The 19,998-nt window shown below is 35.8% G+C and overlaps 2 protein-coding genes across 7 annotated transcripts in view; one reads left to right on the top strand and one right to left on the bottom strand.

Moving 5' to 3' along the window:
• TBCK (TBC1 domain containing kinase) overlaps positions 1–18,934 on the bottom strand; it is a 220,534-nt gene extending 201,600 nt beyond the window's left edge. For 2 of the 5 annotated variants that reach the window (XR_006710750.1, XM_045471145.1), the window contains exons 1-3: positions 18,667–18,771; positions 12,549–12,769; positions 11,771–11,848 (exon numbers count right to left, since the gene is read on the bottom strand). Coding sequence is in view for 4 of the 5 variants with exons in the window: in XM_045471145.1 (XP_045327101.1) it covers positions 11,771–11,848; positions 12,549–12,741 (271 nt within the window). In the remaining variant the exon portion in view is untranslated. Of the gene's footprint in view, positions 1–11,770; positions 11,849–12,548; positions 12,770–18,662 lie in introns of all 5 variants that reach the window. The other 3 variants (XM_045471148.1, XM_045471153.1, XM_045471150.1) reach the window with 3 other exon arrangements.
• Positions 18,935–19,020: 86 nt separating this feature from the next.
• The window catches only part of AIMP1 (aminoacyl tRNA synthetase complex interacting multifunctional protein 1), a 38,709-nt gene continuing 37,731 nt past the window's right edge, over positions 19,021–19,998 (top strand). The window contains exon 1 of one of the 2 annotated variants that reach the window (XM_045471174.1): positions 19,021–19,286. In XM_045471174.1, coding sequence (XP_045327130.1) covers positions 19,285–19,286 — 2 coding nt within the window. In that variant the 5' untranslated portion in view covers positions 19,021–19,284. Of the gene's footprint in view, positions 19,287–19,637; positions 19,902–19,998 lie in introns of those variants that run through there. The other variant, XM_045471180.1, reaches the window with a different exon arrangement.

Here is a 19,998-nt window from a genome sequence, read left to right as displayed (position 1 = left end):
TATGAACCAGTTTTTTCAAGAAATCATTAGAGAGTCTTCATCCTGAAACTCTGGACCACTGTTTGAAAATAACTTCTGTTTGTTATAAAAACAATATAGTTTCACAGAATAAAATATGACAAAAAAAACTGGGAATAGTAATGTGCCAAATATAAGTCAGCAATGTAGTGGCATTATTTATAAAAAACAAATGTGACACTAAGATGAACTTTAAAGAGCAAAACATACAAGAACTGTGAAATAATCTTTCTTCTAACAAATATTTGATGAATGCCAAGTATCACTGCAGTGTAACTACAGCCTGAACTGTATGTTTCCAGTCAATGCTAAGAAACTGAAAAGAGTACAATATTCAGCAAGAAAGATAATGAAGGAGTTGAATCAGAAGAGACTAAAAGAAATATCTAAATAAATTTTTTTTTACTTAAGAGGAAAAAAGGTAAATTGTGAGTATGTTAGTATGAAAGGTTATCAGAATATAGTTACTACATCATTCTTTTGTGATTCACAGTAACAACTGAGACTAGCTCATCACTTTTTAAATATAATATCTAAATAAATATTTATGTGACAAAACTGATGAATAAAATTCTGTGTTTAAAACCCAGTATTGTTACAAGGTCATTGTGATGATCAGTTTTATGAGTCAGCATGACTAGGCTATAGTTTTCAGTTATCCAAACATTAATCTAGGTGTTACTGTAAAAGTATATTGTTATAAATGATTAAGGTCTATAATCACTTCACTTTAAATACTGAAGATTATCCCGGATAATCTGGGTGATTCTAATTCAATCAGTTGTAAAGGCCTTAAGAGCAGGATTGAGGCTTTTCTGAAAACAAATTCTGCTCATGGACTGCAGCTTCAGCTCTTGTCCAAGAGCTCAGCTTGTCCTTCTTGATAGCCTGCCCTATGTATGGATTTCAAACTACTCAATCCTCATAGTCACATAAGCCAGTTCCTAGCAATTAATCTCTTAAAATGAATATTCTGCGTGTTCTAGTTCTCTCATGGAACTCTGAACGGGTAGAGACACTTAGGTTGAAATGTATATTCAGCTAAAAATATGGAACAAATTATCTTAGAGGTCCTTAACAATTCTATTATTCTCTACCTGAATTTCAACTCTATTAGTTAAAATAATTTGGTTTTTTATTTCATTAGCAATCACCAAAAGATTTCTGGGCTAATTAATACCAAATAAAATGATTACCATTACCATTTATAATCCTCACTCTGTTTCTAAACCCTGTTGAAATTTCAAGTTCAAAAGAAAAAGATTAAATTTGTTAACTTAAATTTTTTCATGGTTTTTGGTTTTTTGTCTTTTAAAGGTACTTTGCTCAACTTTTCTATTAATAAATCAAGTTCTCAAATTCTAATAAAATGTCCACGGTTTTTGAGATTCAATACTTCATCTTGAGTTAGCAAGAAACTAACATCATCTCGAATCAGTTTTGAATGATCTATACAAAACAGTGAAAGCCTGACTTATGAGCTAACCCACCATGTGAAAACGTAATGTTACAAAAACAGACCACATGTCACACGTAACTCCAAGTATGAATGGGAAGGTGGGAGGATTAACCATAAAAAGATGTGAGATAGCTGCAAAGCAAGAACAAAATAAAAGGGGGAAAGAGAACCAAAATCAAAATTCTTTGAGGAGACAGTTAAGTGGAGTCCAAACCAAAATCATGTGGTGTTACATTGAGAAGTATGTGTTGTACACCAAGGAGATTGCTGAATGGAACCTTTTCAAATTTTTCAAACTAAATGTAACTGAAATCATAGGAATACTTTGGAACAAACAGACCTTTATACAATACTTACTTTAATTTAGTTATTTACTCTTTATGCATACAATTTTTCAGGACAATGGACATTGCCAATATAAACAAGATAATGAAATTCCCTAACTTTTTGACAATCACTGATATTTTCGTTCCAGGCAGTCAAACTTAAAACATACGACTACTTTACATATCCAAGACCTATGTTACCCTAGAAAAGGCGCTGCTGAGATAGGAGCAGGGCAAGCAGGGTAAGCATAGTAACCAGAAATATGGTGGATAGGCCTAAGGGAACTGCCCAGATTGTTGAGCTAGCTTCAGTAGTGACAAAGTCTAACAGTGCTAAAGAGATCAGTTTCTATTTGACACTGATAACCAAAAATAAAGGTCTTGTGCAAAGTAAGCAATAGTGTTCCCCAGAGGGGTTATATCATAAGGTTTTCCCAAGTTCAGTGTTTACAGGGGCTCATTTAGGTAAAGGGAAGAGAACAAAGAGTGTAAGAAATATCTAAGATTATTGAGTCAATTACCCTGAGTAAAGAAAGTCTAGGGAGAACTGGATAGAAGCAAGACTCCAATCATACGAAGTGATGCTCCAAACAGGCTTCCGGACATAGTGGAAAGAAGTAAAAGGCACTTTAGGATACAAGAATGAAGAAGTCCTAAGAACTAGATAGCAAGAGTTTGGGAAGACAAGCATACTTCAAAATTGCAGATGAAAAACAGCCACATTAATTATGGTCACCAGTCATGAATGATAATGAGAATCTACTATATTGCCAAGCTTTGCTTGGAATAGTTTTGAAACTGGATCAATGTTAACAATTGGAAATTCTTTAGAATTTTTAATTAGATTGGTAGTGGTGGGAAGAAGTGTTTGAGGCACCAAGGGATTGATAATATCTATCAACTCTTTGGTGATATAAAAAGCCCCAAAAAATTCCTATAATTTTTAAACATTTGGTTAATGCCATCGAAGCCATTCATCAAATAAAAACTTTAGCAAAAAAAAAAAAAATTTTTTTAAACAATAACAAACTTGCCAAAAGTTCCTTTCTAGACTTTTGGCAAATGGCTAGCGCTATCTATAAGGTGTACTATAGGTATAGTTACCACTCCTCTTCATGATTATATTTAAGCCAATTACAAAAAGCACCCCTCCTTTCAGAACGAACTAGAGAATCAGATTTCAGTTCCTCCTTATTGCATCAGCCAGAAGGTTTTGTGCAAAACTCTATACAGTGGCTCTGAATGTGCATGTCTAGATTGGCAAATAATGTGATAGGGCACACCTATCACAGGTCAAATCAACTTTGGAGGCTACTGCCTACATTAGAACTTCTCCAGATTGTCTTTAAGTAAACAAGAAAAATTTCTCCATGTAGTCAATACTTTGCACAAGTGCTTTTAAATCCTTTCTTTACATTATGATTCCTTTTTGAGATCAGATTAAAACTATGGACTCATTAACCAGAAAATGCTTGTACATATGCGTACACACACACAAATTGAGTGTTAAATTTAATTTAGTTAGATGTTCACTCACAGAAAAATTGGGACAAGAATTTACAGAGGTTTCTGCTTAGAGATTAACACAAAAAAAGAACAATAAAGCAAATTTAGCTACGTATATCGAGAACACTGGCCATTACAACATAACATATCTCATATCCCCATACCAAAGAAGATTCTGTACTAGTGTCTTCATATATCACCTGAACATACAATATATTGCATGAATATTATAAAGCTCGCAATTGATCATTTTTCCAGATTTAAGTAAAAATTTAGAAATTATTTTGTTTGAAGCAGTTAAATTTTCATCTTTGCCTTGACCTACAAGAAGTCTACCAAAAAATTTATAGTTAATGTGAAGAAACTATGTATTAATATTACTAATTTAATATCTTACTCTTTGTTTCCTTTCTTCCCATCTTGATTATATATTTTCTTTCATGAGCAAACTGTATATATTATATGTAGGTGTATATATATGTATATATCATATATATGTATGCATATAGTATATATGTATGTATATGTATATACATACGTACAATATATATGTATATACATATATACACGCATATACATATAATATATAACATATAACATAAAATATAATATACATAACATATAATACATATATACACATGCAATATAATATATATATAATACTATATGTATATATACATAATGCTGTATGTCAATTTTCTGGGAAAAAGATTATAATAAGTTAAGAAATGTAAATTCCTTTCAAAATAAGAATGATTAATGAAGAATACTGATATTGGGGTGCTGGGATGGCTCAGTTGATTAAGTGTCTGACTTGGGCTCAGGTCATGATCTCATGGTTTGTGAATTCAAACCCTGCATTGGGCTCTGGACTAACAGTGCGGAGCCTGCTTAGGATTATCTGTCTCTCCCCCTCTCTCTCTACCTCTCTTCCACTTGCATTCTCTCTAAATAAATAAATAAACTTAAAAAAATTATATTAAGATTTATTTTCTTAGGAATATGACAACAATAAAAGGCCAGAGCATCTCTTGAAAATCTGTTAATCCTTTTAGGCCAGTGGTACCATTAGAACAAATGAAAGTAAATAAAAGTTCAAACACAAAAGCTACTCCTCTGCGTTCCAAAGTCCCCTATCCCACCTAAACTCTACATATAGGAGTTTGATAAATATCTACATTCTTCAATGTAGAATTCAACATTCTTTCCTTTGTACTCCCCTGGGATGGCACATTGTACATCATCTGTTATAACAACTATTACTATATTATAATCAAGTTTGTATTTTTCTCCTCTACTACTTCTAGACCTTGAGAACTGGGATCCTATGTTAGTCATCTTCATATATGTGGCACCTAGCATAAGGAGGGCCATAGAATTAGAAGAGACCATTAAAAATATTATAACACCAATAGACTGATGTTATATATGCCAAAGCACAAGGTAAGAAATGTCAGAGTAGAAAGAAAGACTGGTTCCAAAATATATCTTCAATTCATCAGCATCTTAATAACTCTGCTTCAATTCTAGCTATTGGCTCTTCCCTCCAAATTTGCTTCCTGTGGAGAGAAATCCTTATAGCATTAATACAGACCCACCTACATTCTCTCTTGAAAGGTTAGGCCAAAGCTGGTAAATATTTACTAATATTTGCTGAATAGATCAATCGAAGGCAAGGCCAGCTTGCATAATAAAGTCCCAACAGAACAATGTTTAACATGTCTGTGCACATGTGTGTATGTGTATATATTCAAGTATATACTTGAATATAAAAAAATCACAAATTTTCATCATCGGCAAGACAACTCTCTTTTACCACTTTCCTTCCCATATCTCTTTTTTTTTCAAAATTTTTTAATGTTTATTTTATTTTTGAGAGATAGAGAGAGACAGAGCATGAGCAGGGGAGGGGAAGAGAGAGAGGGAGACACAGAATCTGAAGCAGGCTCCAGGCTCTGAACTATCAACACAGAGCTGGATGTGGGGCTCGAACTCACAAACCATGAGATCATGACCTGAACCGAAGTCAGACGCTTAACTGACTGAGCCACCCAGGTGCCCCCGCATGTCTCTTATCAGGCCACTAGACATATCTAAATATTCAAGACACTAAGTATGTAATAGAGCTCCAAAGTATTTAAGGTATTGAATAGCTTTGATTGTAAAGTGCCAATATTTGCATTAATGTACACTTATTTCAACTTTAAAAATCTTTTGAAATATGATAAAATGTATTAGTATTCTACCTCTCTTTACTTACTAATTGTATGACCTTAGATTAGTTACTTAATTGTTCTGTATCTCAATATCCTTATCTGTACAATGAGAATAGTTAATAGTTCCTATCTCATGGTAATATTATGAGGATTAAATCAAAATATGTAAAGCACTTAGAATACTGCCTAATACACAATGCTCAAAAAATATTAACTATTAATATTACTTATTATAAAAACATTTTCTACTCAAAGTCTATAAAATGTAAATGTTTTCAAAGTAAATACTTTTTAAAAGCCATACCCAGACTACTTGGAAATATTATTTAGCCTATTTGCCACAAAACAAGGAAAATGTTGTTTGCAATTTTTGAGGGTCATTAATATTAGGTTGAAACACATGAAAATGCCATTTTTATAGGAAAATAATTTAAATATCAGCAGGTGTATAGGGTTAACTTTTACAAAGTGTTTTGTTAGAAAAATTAAATACATTTCACTGAAATGCACTTAAAATAATTATAAGAAATAAAACATCTGCATGCAATTAAGTTTCCAAAAATAGTTTTTAAATAGTTAAAATATTACCATCATAAATATCTAGAATTGAATAGATTCATATTTGTGTCCTCCCTCCCCTAGGATTAAGACCTAATAATCCCCAATGCAATGGTGTTTGGGGGTGGGACCTCTGTAAAATAATTAGATACTGAGAGCTCTGTCCTCATGAATGGGATTAGTGCTTTTATAAAAGAGACCTTAGAGAACTTCCTGGATTTTTCCACTATGTAAAAACTGCTGTCACGAGGAAGTGGGCCTCAATAAACATGGAATCTGCTGGTTCCTTGATCTTGGACGTCCCAGCCTCTAGAACTAGGAGAAATAAATATTTGTTGTTCATTCAGTTTTCGATGTTTTGTTATAGCAGTCCAAATGGACTAAGATATGGGATGCAAAAGAATCTGACTCTGAATCTGATACCAGAATCTGACTGAAAAGGCAATAAACATCTTCCTAGTGAAACACTAACTTTTTAACCAATAGGGTTCAACTTTTCTACTTTGGTTTTCTAAATGGAATTTTATATGAAAAGACTAAACTCCAGCAGCAAGGGGAAAAAAAAAAAAATCCTTAACTTACAAGGGAAGACAGATCAGGTTTGCAGCAGACCTATCCACAGAAACTTGGCAAACCAGAAATGAGTTGGCAGGATACATTCAATGTGCTGAATCAGAAAAAATATGCAGCCAAGAATTCTTTATCCAGCAAGGCTGTCATTCAAAATAGGAGAGATAAAAAGATTCCCAGACAAAAATTAAATAAGTTTGTGACCACTAAACCAGCCCTGCAAGAAATTTTAAGGGGGACTCTATGAGGGGGAAAAAGATGAAAATAAAAAAAAAATTAAAAAAAATAAATAAATACCAAAAGCAACAAAGATTAGAAAGGACAAGAGAAGGCCACCAGAAACTCCAACTCTACAAGCAACATAATGGCAATAAATTCTTATCTTTTAGTACTCACTCTAAATGTCAATGGACTCAATGCTCCAGTCAAAAGACATAGGGTAACAGAATGGATAAGAAAACAAGATCCATCTATATGTTATTTACAAGAGACCCACTTTAGACCTAAAGACACCTTCAGTCTGAAAGGGGATGTAGAACCATCTATCATGCTAATGGTCAACAAAAGAAAGGCAGAGTAGCCATGCTTATATAAGACAATCTAGTCTTTAAGATAAAGACTGTATCAAGACATGCAGAAGGGCATTATATCATAATCAAGGGGTCTACAGACTAAGAGGACCTAACAATTATAAACATTTATGTGCCAAATGTGGCAGCACACAAATATATAAATCAATTAATCACAAACATAAAGAAACTAATTGATAGTAACACCATAATAGTAGGAGACTTCAACACCCCACTCACAACAATGGACAAATCACCTAATCAAACAATCAACAAGGAAACAATGGCTTTAAATGACATATGGACCAGATGGACTTAACAGATATATTCAGAACATTTCATCCTAAAGCAGCAGAATATACTTTCTTCTCCAGTGCACATGGAACGTTCTCCAGAATAGACCATATACTGGGACACAAATCAGCCCTAAGTAAGTACAAAATGATTGAGATCATACCGTGCATATTTTCAGACAACAACGCTATGAAACTCGAAATCAACCACAAGAAAAAATTTAGAAAGTTAACAAATACTTGGACGCTGAAGAACATCCTACTAAACAATGAATGGGCTAACCAAGCAGTTAAAGACGAAATTAAAAAGTATATGGAAGTCAATGAAAATAACACCACAACCCAAAACCTCTGGGATGCAGCAAAGGTGGTCATAAGAGGAAAGTATATAGCAATCCAGGCCTTCCTAAAGAAGGAAGAAAGATCTCAGATACACAACCTAACCTTACACCTTAAAGAGTTGGAAAAAGAACAGTAAATAAAACCCAAAACTAGCAGGAGACAGGAAATTAAGATTAGAGCAGAAATTAATGCTATCGAAACAAAAAAAACAGTAGAACCGATCAATGAAACCAGAATCGGTTCTTTGAAAGAATTAACAAAATTGATAAACCACTAGCCAGTTTGATCAAAAAGAAAAAGGAAAGCACCCAAATAAATAAAATCAAGAATGAAAGAGGAGAGATCACAACCAACACAGCAGAAATAAAAACAATAATAAGAGAATATTGGGGCGTGTGGGTGGCTCAGTCGGTTGATCGTTTGACTTCGGCTCAGGTCATGATCTCACAGCTTGTGAGTTCGAGCCCTGCATCAGGCTCTGTGCTGACAGCTTGGAGCCTGCAGCCTGCTTCAGATTCTGTGCCTCCCTCTCTCTCTGCCCCAAGCCACTCGCATTCTGTCTCTGTCTCTCTCAAAAATAAATAAACATAAAAAAAAAGTTTAAATAAAGAGAGTATTATGAGCAATTACACGCCAATAAAATGGGAAATCTGGAAGAAATGGACAAACTCCTACAAACACATACACTACCAAAACTGAAACAGGAAAAATAGAAAATTTGAACAGACACATAACCAGTAAAGAAATTGAATTAGTAATCAAAATCTCCCAGAAAAGAAGAGTCCAGGGTCACATGGGTTTCCAGGGGAATTCTACATTTAAGGAAGAGTTAACATCTATTCTCTTGAAGCTGTTCCAAAAAATAGAAACAGAAGGAAAACTTCCAAACTCATTCTATGAAGCCAGCACTACCTTGATTCTAAAACCAGAGACCCCACTAAAAGGAGAACTATAGACCAATTTCCCTGATGAACATGGATGCAAAAATCCTCAACAAGATACTATCCAACCAGATCCAACAATACATTAAAAAAATTATTCACCACGATCAAGTGGGATTTATACTGGGGAGGCAGGGCTGGTTCAATATCTGCACAACAATTAACGTCATTCATCACATCAATAAAAGAAAGAACAAGAACCATCTGATCCTCTCAATAGATGCAGAGAAAACATTTGACAAAATACAGCATCCTTTCTTGATAAAAACTCTCAAGAAAGTAGGGATAGAAGGAGCAAACCTCGAGATCATAAAAGCCATATATGAACAACCCAATGCTAATATCATCCTCAATGGGGAAAAACTGAGAGCTTTCCCCCTAAAGTCAGGAACAAGACAGGAATGTCTACTCTCACCACTGTTATTCAACATAGTATTGGAAGTCTTAGCCTCAGCAATCAGACAACACAAATAAATGGCACTCAAATCATCCAGAAGGAGGTCAAACTTTCATTCTTTGTAGATGACATGATACTCTATATGGAAAACCCTAAAGATTCCACCAAAAAACTGCTAGAACTGATTCATGAATTGAGCAAAGTTGCAGGATATAAAATCAATGCACAGAAATCGGTTGCATTCCTATACACCAACAATGAAGCAACAGAAAGATAAACCAAGGAATCGATCCCATTTATAGTTGCACCAAAAACCACAAAGTACCTAGGAATAAATCTAACCAAAGAGGTGAAAAATCTATACACTGAAAACTATAGAAAGCTGATGAAAGAAATTGAAGAAGACACAAAGAACTGGAAAAAGATTCCATGCTCCTGGATAGGAAGAACAAATATTGTGAAAATGTCGATACTACCCAAAGCAATCTACATATTCAACGCGATCCCTATCAGAGTAACACCAGCATTCTTCACAGAGCTAGAACAAACAATCCTAAAATTTGTATGGAACCAGAAAAGACCCTGAATAGCCAAAGCAATCTTGAAAAAGAAAACCAAAGCAGGAGGCATCACAATCCCAGACTTCAAGCTATACTACAAAGCTGTATTCACCCAGACAGTATGGTGCTGGCACAAGAACAGACAGACAGATCAATGGAACAGAACAGAGAATCCAGAAATGGACCCACAAACGTATGGCCAACTAATATTTGGCAAAGCAGGAAAGAATATCCAATGGAATAAAGACAGTCTCTTCAGCAAGTGGTGCTGGGAAAACTGGACAGCGACATGCAGAAGAATGAACCTGGACCACTTTTTACACCATAAACAAAAATAAACTCAAAATGGATGAAAGACCTCAATGTAAGACAGGAAGCCATCAAAATCCTCGAGGAGAAAGCAGGCAAAAACTTCTTTGATCTTGCCCGCAGCAATTTTCTTACTCAACATGTCTCCGGAGGCAAGGGAAACAAAAGCAAGAATGAACTACTGGGACCTCATCAAAATAAAAAGCTTCTATACAGTGAAGGAAACAATCAGCAAAACTAAAAGGCAACCGACAGAATGGGAGAAGATATTTGCAAATGACCTATCAGATAAAGGGTTAGTATCCAAAATCTACAAAGAACTTATCAAACTCAACACCCAAAAAACAAATAATCCAGTGAAGAAATGGGCAAAAGACATGAACAGACACTTCTCCAAGGAAGACATCCAGATAGCCAGCCGACACATGAAAAAATGCTCAACATCACTCATCATCAGGGAAATACAAATCAAAACCACAATGAGATACCACCTTACCCCTGTCAGAATGGCTAACATTAACAACTCAGGCAACAACAGATTTTGGCAAGGATGCCGAGAAAGAGGATCTCTTTTTCATTGTTGGTGGGAACACAGCCACTCTGAAAAACAGTATGGAGGTTCCTCAAAAAACTAAAAACAGAACTACCCTATAACCCAGCAATTGCACTACTAGGCATTTATCCACAGGATACAGGTGTGCTGTTTCGAAGGGATACATGCACCCCCCATGTTTATAGCAGCACTATCAACAATAGCCAAAGTATGGAAAGAGCCCAAATGTCCATCGATGGATGAATGGATAAAGAACATGTGGTATATATATATGTGTGTGCGTATATATATGTATGTGTGTATATGTATATATATATATATATACACACACACAATGGAGGATTACTTGGCAATCAAAAAGAATGAAATCTTGCCATTTGAAACTATGTGGATGGAACTGGAGAGTATTATGCTAAGTGAAATTAGTCAGTCAGAGAAAGACAAATATCCTATGACTTCACTCATATGAGAACTTTAAGAGACAAAACAGATGAACATAAGGGAAGGGAAACAAAAATAATATAAAACAGGGAGGGGGACAAAGCATAAGAGACTCATAAATAAGGAGAACAAACTGAGGGTTGCTGGAGGGGGTGTGGGGCAGGGATGGGCTAAATGGGTAAAGGGCATTAAGGAATCTACTCCTGAAATCATTGTTGCACTATATGCTAACTAACTTGGATGTAAATTAAAAAAAATAGAATTGAAAAAAAAAAAAAAAAAGGGAACAATGATGAGGGGTCAGGTGGCAATAATAACAGGGGGTGTCTGCCCGGTGAACCTATGGGCCTCATCAGGGATCTGTCCACTGGCGGAATGACAGTCTTCCCGGCCTTAAGGAAGAAGAGAGGCTTCAGCATGGACAGGGAAGCATTTGGACATCATGGACTATACAATAATTTCTTTGAATCTTGACTATGTTAGGGGATGAGGACACGTTCTCTGAGGCCCTCCTCCAAACTACCAGCTCCTGTTTATGTTCCCCCACCACAACATGGCTCAGAAGAGACTCAGAAATATTTGGTGTGCTACGAGGAACCTCTGTTTCTGGAATGAGGCTCTTTTTATTTAGTTGCCCAATGCTGAGAACATTTTTCCTTTGATAAAAGCAGCAACGAGAAAAAGTCAGCTTATTCATTAATTGCTCTCTTACCTATTAAGTGTCTCAGCTTATGCAATACCTTCTTATGCCCTACACAGCAACCACATAAGAAGGCAAAAAACACTTCTTCTGAACTCATAAAAAAAAAGAGAAAGAAAGAAAAGAATAAATTCCAAAAGAAAAAAATAGTGACTGTTTTCATTTGAAGACAGCCCAAATAACTACTTTCAATCATAAAATACATTTAAATAGACACTTCTCAAATTTCTGGTATGAGAGCTTTCATTTCATTTTTACAGAATTGAAGAAATATGCTTAAGATAGGTGGTTTCTCTGAAAGAGAAAATTAAAAATCCTGATTCTCAGATCTGAAAAATACGAATCTCTCAAATGTAGTCATTCATTAATTTACTCACTCAGCACTTACTGAATGCCTTCTATGTACCAGGTGCAGTACTGTCTCTCTGAGGTTAGGGGCAAAAGTCATTTAGTCCTTATCTTTAAGAACTGAGAATCCTCAAAAGAGACAAATTAAATAGAAAATAATAATAAAATCTGATAAAAGATATAAAAGAAATTAGGAAAGGGATTAAGCTCAGATTCCAGAGAATAATATAACCCAGGAAAGAAAATAGCAGAGTATAAAAACAGGGACCTGTGAGGGGCCAGGGCAATCAGGAAAACTCAAAAGACTCAGTTTGGCTGGACTGAAGGTGAGGGCATGCACATACCCACATATACTGACTATTGTATGCGCTCACTATATACTTGTAACCTAATCAAGGTAACAGAGTACGGAATACAAAAACAGAAGAAAAGAATAACTCACCATGCTTTCCCCTAGAAATATCCACATACTGGCAAAGTCTGGGATGAGTGATGGTCTTAAGGATTTGAAATCGCCCCAAAATTTTGATGGAATTTGGTGTAAGAGGAAGCCCATTACTTCCACAAACATCATGTGGCAGAGCTGAGGCAAAGAAGGTAAAGGCACCCATTTCAGCATCCTTCAGGGGAAACATTTCAGAATCCTAGATCTTCTAAGATAATCTGGAAAAGGAGAGAATTTTATGACAGATCAACCAAAAATTAAGCCAGTATTTTCTCACCTTAAATATGATTAATAATATATAACTTGGAGGAAAATGCCAATCAGAACACTTCACAGTAAAAAGAATCAAAGTAAAAAAATTCCAAGATAATATCTACGAGGAAAAACCACCCAATCATAAATTTAGATTGTAGCTCTAAATCATAATCAAAGATTTTCAATGGCATAAAAAGGCAAAAAATAGAACATTCCCCCTCATGATGTCTGACAGTGTTAAGAGGAAGTCTGTTATTGCATATTCACATCAATAAGGATCTTCTGTTTACCGAAAGCTTGAACAACCCATAGACCATCAAGAATTTTTCCTTCTTGCAATGTAAGTAAAGTCAGAAAAGATGAAATAGGTATTCCAACCATTACCTTTAAATTATCAAGGCCTCTATTAATAGTAGTAAAAATTAAACTAGATAACAGAAGCCTCTATGTTACTTAACTAATCAGTTTTGGTTTTGTGCTTGGTAATTTCCATGTGATCTGTTTTAATTTATTCCCTCAACAATCTTCACAGATGTTATTGCCTCCAGTTTAAAGATAGATGTTTCATGTATATATCTAGAGCAATCCTATTGGCATGGTCTCCAAAACAAATAGTGCCCCAGAATTATGTAACAAAGCAACCTGGAGATTAAGAAACCTGCTCAAAATCAATCTGAATCACATTAGGGCAATCACAATGAAAAAGGTCACTGAACAAAAAGATCTTTCACCCAGGTGTCTCACTACAAAGACATTCCATTGGTCCAGCACTGCATTCTTCCTTTCTCAGCTTTCACAATCAAAATGTTGGAATTCTAAATCAAAGTAATAGACCACTTTTTATGTCTGTGCAGAAACCTCATTAAAAACATTAAAAGGAAATACTTTTAAATGTATAAATTCATAATAAGGAAGAAAACAGAAAAGGGCCATGACCTAATGAAAGATTCCAAAAACCCCCAGTAAAGCATTTGGCATATGAAGTATTGTTTTAAGAAGAAAAAGAAAGAAACTATAAAGTATATTGCAGTCAAGACCTCTGTTGGGCCTCTTCAGATTCAGAAACTTGAGATCACAAAAGCAGAAACAATGGGGAACAGAAGTCAGAAGAGGATTTGAAATGAGAATGATAACTTAAAGGGCTGAAGAATAAAAGAATTAACTTTGTCACTGGCCCCCCATTACTAGTTAGTTATGTATCCTCAAAGGAAAAGAGGTAAGTTTCTTTCCTAGAAATAAACCAACTTTGTGAGAATTATAATAAATAGCTAGTATGGGCATGGTGACAAAGGCAAACTGCTCTTAATTCTGGAATTTGTAGGGCCCCAGTTAAGATATAACTATCTACCCAGCCATCCTAAAACACAGAAGAGCAGTCAACAAGCCTGTCCATATACACAAAGCTCTCAGACAGACTTCCTTAACTCTAAAATAATGAACTGTCCAGGAATCATCAGATAGTTGAAGAAAGACCACATCATAATGGGCAAAAAATAAAATAAACAAACAAAAAAACCTGCCCTGGAGGTGACTAAAATAAGTTATGGAAAAGAAAACAATGAAAACCAAAACAAGTTGAAATATATTTAGAAAGATTTTACATGATATTACATAAAAAGAGGTGTAGCAAAACATATTTCACAAAAGAGTAAAAAGGAGTTGCTGGTACATATATGAGAAAATGAACATCCTCATTAATATTCAAGAAACTGCTCATTAAAACTATAGGAGAATTTATACCCGCCAGAGAGTAATAGTTAAATCTGATTAATTAAATTTGATAATATAAAATGTTAGGATATGAAGAGAATATAAACTAAAACAATCACTCTGGAAAACAGTTTGACACTATTTTGCTATTCAATTCCGGCAGAAAGTCCTACACACATAAATAAGGGATACATGCAAGAAAAATCAGCATGGTGTTGTTCCTATTAATCCCCAAACTGGAAACTTAAATATCCAAAGACAGGTGAATGATTAAGTAAACTGTACGTTCATCTAATGGAAGAGTAAACATGACAGAAAATAAGCAAATTGTAGCAACATATATCAGCATAGATAAATCTAAATATAATGTTGGGTGGGGAAAAAAGCACATAAAATGTATGCCAATATTCATAATATTCAACAAGAAAAGCTGAATAATAAATAATTCAGGAGTATGTACATTTGAGGTAATATTATATTAAAAAGTAAGGTAAGGGCAACTGGGTGGCTCAGTCGGTTGAGCGTCCGACTTCAGCTCAGGTCACGATCTCACGGTCCGTGAGTTTGAGCCCCGCATCAGACTCTGTGCTGCCAGTTCAGAGCGTGGAGCCTGCTTCGGATTCTGTGTCTCCCTCTCTCTCTGCCCCTCCCCCACTCACGCTCTGTCTCTCTCTACAAAAAATGAATAAACCTTAAAAAAATTTTTTAAAAAGGTGATAATAATAATAATGAGGAAGAAGGGGAGGAGGATGGAAGGAAGGAGAAGAAAAACATGAGGATACAGTTACCACTGTATGAAAAGCAGAGTGAGATTAGGGAAGAACCCATAAGAAGCTTCAGCAATCTTGAGTAATATCTTAGTTTTTAATTGGTGGATTTAATGGGTGTTCATATTATTATTATGCTCCAAATTTCCATGTTCTATATCTACATATGTTTGTGTTAGAGACCACATTATATTTTTTAAATTTTAAGTTGAAAAAATTTTAAAAATGCAATGAATTGATTTCCAACAAAGGCCAAGAAAATCAATAGGGAAAGGGCAGTCTTTCAGCAAATGGTGCTGGAACAACAATATATCCATATGGAAAAGAAAGAAAAAATAATCCCTCAATTCCTACTGTTACATCCACAAATATCTGAGATGGATTATAGATCTAAATGCAACCTTAGGATAGCAAAGATTTCTTAGGCAGGATAACAAAAAGCACTAACCATAAAAGAAAAAATTGATAAAATGAACTTTTTTGGAGTTTTGGATGTTCTGCATCTTGATTGGGGTGGTGGTTGTCACATGGATGTTCACATGTATCAAAACTCATCAAACTACTCACTTAAAATCAGTGCATTTTAAGATATGTAAATTGTCTTATAAAAAATAAAATTAAGAGAATATGAGGAAGGAATAATTAAAAATGAGTGGTTGGAAATTAAATTATTACCAAGTTAGACTGAAGTGTTGGAAAAGAAAGTTGAGACAACTGCTCAGAGTATGGAACAAAAAGCAAATAGATGAAAACATAAGAGAAAAGATAATAGATATAGTAAATCAAACCAAGTATACAAAAACCACCTTACAACAGTTTCAAAAAGAGAAAGAGGAAAACAAAGGAGAATAAATTATAGAAGACAGAAAAGGAGAAAAATTCCCCACAGTTGAAGGGAAATTGTACCTTCAAATTAGAAAGGCTTATAATATCGAGGAGGGTAAATGAAAAATACCCACACTATGACATTTTTCCTAGCTCCTTTCAATGAGTTCACTTCAAGAATAAACTCACAAGACATGTCATCATACATTTTCAAAGCATCAAGGAAAACTAAAATTTTTTAGTCATTCCAGAGGGAAAACAAATAGTTCAGGCCTCAACAAATTAAGAGTGGCATTCTCACAGTCTCATGAGCAATAGTGAAGCTTTGAAAGACTTAAAGAGACAAAATTTTGCTTCTATACCCTGCCAAACTATCCATCATTATAGCAAAAATAAATAATAATAATTTACAGCCATATGAACATTAAAAAATAAAATTAACATCCACATACCTTTTATGAATAAATATTCTTAGGATGTATTCTACCAAAACAGAGGAGAAAAACAAATAACAGAAAATGTGTGGTTAAGAAACAATGTAACTTACCAGAATGTAATCTGTTCACATTAAACAGAAAGTAATTGGGCTTTAAGGGAACATCTTCAAGCAAAGATATGGAATGGAAGCTTCTCATACAAAGAATGAGAGGACGTGGTAAAGAAAGCGTAAGATGGAAGGATTTGGTGAAAAAAAAAAAAAAAAAAAAAACAATGTAACTAACTTTCCCTCAAAAGAAAACAGAAAGTCCTCTGTAAAAGTGAGGAGGGTTAAAAACTATATAAGATGTACATGGCCCAAAACATAAATCACACTTAACTATGGCATAATTTTTTGGTCATTATAGGGGAAGAAAGAAGAAATCAATCTGATGTTAATATTACAAGTCTTCTCCTTAGTGTGGCACAGGGGTCATGAAATTAAGAAACTGGGAAGGAAATGGATCATAGCATACTTTTTGACTCTGTACTTAGGAATATTTACAAAACCATAATATTGTAACATTTTGTTATTTTTTAGCACAAATAAAAAAAGCAAAAAAAAATTGTAGTTAAGAAATGTAATATAAATATTATTAACCTTAACAATGTATAAATAAAAGTCCAGATAGGGGATGGTGGAAGTGATAGATATAGTTTTTGCAGTGGTAATGAAGGTAGAGGCATTACTTTCCTCATTTTACCAAACAAGGAGCCAAAATATATTTTTGAAAATTGTGAAAAAATAATTTACATATATTATTTAGAATTATAACATTAACCAATATGAAAACTAAAAAATGTAATGACTATTCAAAACTTTGGATAAGGGAGGTTATGGATAGTTTGTCTTAAAAAGTAAAAAAAAAAAAAAAAGAAAGAAATCAAGAAAGAAAAGAAAAAAGAGTGAGCATTTTCTTTTACTATTCAACATACAGATCTAAGATTTAACAAGGTTAAAAGGGGTTATTTCTGAGGAACAGGACTAAGGGTAGGAAGGAAGACACTAAACTATTGCATTTTATTATGCAATCCTTCTATATTATACTATTTGATTTTCAATTAAACAGACTATCAGACAACTGAAAAGCAAAGAACCAAACAAAGAAACGCAAATGATTCAAAAAGATAAGACACGAGTTAGTGTAAAATATTTCATCAATGTTCTCCTTCAACTACCAAGCACTCATGTAGATGAGTGCACATAAAAAGGTTCACATATAAAAAAAATATACACATAGATTTGTTCACACTTGGTGAGTGGAAGAAAGCTAGTGGAAAAAAAAAAAAACAGTTGAAGTTGAGAGAGAGATTAGTTGAGGAAATACAACGTAGGAATGGGGTTTGAAAATTCATTCATTCAACCAATATCTTGAACCTATTTTAACTCAGGTGTTTTTCCAGCTTCAGGGCAAACGACAGTGAATGAGACACAATCCCTACCCACAAAGAATTTGGGAGTCGAAATTAGATTGGAGGTCGGGGGGGCGAAGGTCAAAAAAACAGTACAAAAGATACCGATTTCATCATGAATAAAATAATTCACACATTTCTTCAACGGGCGAATAACACTAGCTCATTTATTTTATATACTTTCCCTCAAAAAGTCGTCTTTCTGTCCCAAACAAAAACAGGAACCAAGGGGCCTTGAAAAGAAACCACTGGCAATTCTAAAGGAACTTCCAGTTGTTCACATTCCCCCATTCCACAAGGGAACGTGATGTCTCGACAAATGACTAAACCGTTGAAAACCAAAAACAAAACCAAGACTTTGCATCTATGGTGAGTAATGGAGAACTGAATCTACATTCCCCAACGCCTCTTTAAGTCTTCCTTCGAAGCAGTGATGCAGTGGTTACTCTTAAACATCTACCTACAGTTCTCAAAGGACTCGGGTAAACGTGTGTAGGAAGGAAGGCGGACATTAGCTCCATTTGGGCACAGGACTCAGTAGCAAGCAGCTCCAAAGGTTGGCTCCTCTACTGCGGACAAACTGGGCCACTCGCTGCACCTGACATTCCTCTACCTCCCACCGGCCCCACCCACTACGACACACAAAACTGACGAACCCAAATACCTGCCTCTGAGTCAGGCGGGCACAGAGACAAGGGGATGGAGCTTCTACACAGGGCCCCAGCTTGCTGTGGCTGCTGCTGCCGCTACCGTTTAGTGCACCACACCCAGCATCTCAGGTGCTTCTACAAAAGAGGCCGCTCCGGGAGCACTGGGATTGCGTTTTGCCTGCGAGCTAAATCCGCCGAAATTCCCGGCTCGGAATCTGGCCGGGAGCGCAAGCCAGACCCGCTCCAATGACAGCTCCCAGCTCTCCCCACCCCCGCCCTCGATTCAGCCCGGCCGTTTCCTCTGACCTCACAACCTCCACGACACAACATGGAGGAAAGACCCGACGTCCGGCGTTTTGCCCCTTACTCAACCGGCGACAAAATGTAGCTACCAAGGAAGAGGTGCAGAGGAGTTCAAGTTATTAGCTGAGGAAATAGAAGACGGACAGCGTGGTGCGGTTACGCCCGGGAAGGGGGCGACAGAATTTGACGTTAAATCGGTGGAACGCTCAGGCGTTTGGTGAGGACACCTCGTTGGGTCCTTTCTCACTGCCGTCGGGTGCGGGACGGTGCCCCTAATTGCTGAAGACTGAGGCTACCCGGTGAAGCTCTCCAGGTTGCTCTGTCCACCGATTTATGTGAGTGACTCCCTGAGAGGGTCCGGGGGTAGGCGTGTTGAGATCAAAGGAGAGTCCTCCTTCCCTTACTCATCTTGGGGAGATAGGACCTAGCCTCCGAATACTGGTGGGAAGTACGCTTATACCAGCACCAGTCTTGGCATGTGGAAGTAGGGAACAGCTTGGTACCTCTTGAAGGAACCAAGTTTGAGAAACGGGATGCGGGGCTGACGGAAAGGCTGCTACTGGAAAAGATATATTCACAAACACGTTTAGTTATATGTGTGCGCGCGCGCCGGTGTGTGTGAAAGGGGTGGGGGTGGGTCAGGAAGTCATTCAGTTAGTTACGCGCCCACTATGTTTCTGGTACTGTTTTAGGCATTGGGAACAGAACGATGGACAAAACAGAAACCCCTATCTTCCTGTAGTTTCGCATTTTATTGAGGAAGACATCCTAAACAGAATTAAGAAAAACATGTTCTATTGCAGGTCGTAATGGGCGCTTAAGGGATAAGTAATAAAGCAGAGGAGGATATAGTTTGAAATATTAGTGTGGCCAGGGAAAGTCTCACTGAAAAGACAACTTTCAAGCAAGAGCTGACGTCAGTGAGAGAATTAACCATACAAGTGTCTGGGGTAAGTGCAGTCAGATAGAGGAACCAGCCATAAACAGTTATTGCTAGTTGATGCCATGAAACAAACTCTCCTGAATAGCAAGGAAGCTTGTGGGTTG

Source organism: Leopardus geoffroyi, chromosome B1, assembly GCF_018350155.1.
Source record: "Leopardus geoffroyi isolate Oge1 chromosome B1, O.geoffroyi_Oge1_pat1.0, whole genome shotgun sequence".
NCBI classification, from domain to species: domain Eukaryota; kingdom Metazoa; phylum Chordata; class Mammalia; order Carnivora; family Felidae; genus Leopardus; species Leopardus geoffroyi.
Note: the sequence above shows the minus strand (reverse complement) of the source record. Positions and strands in the feature narration are given on the sequence as shown.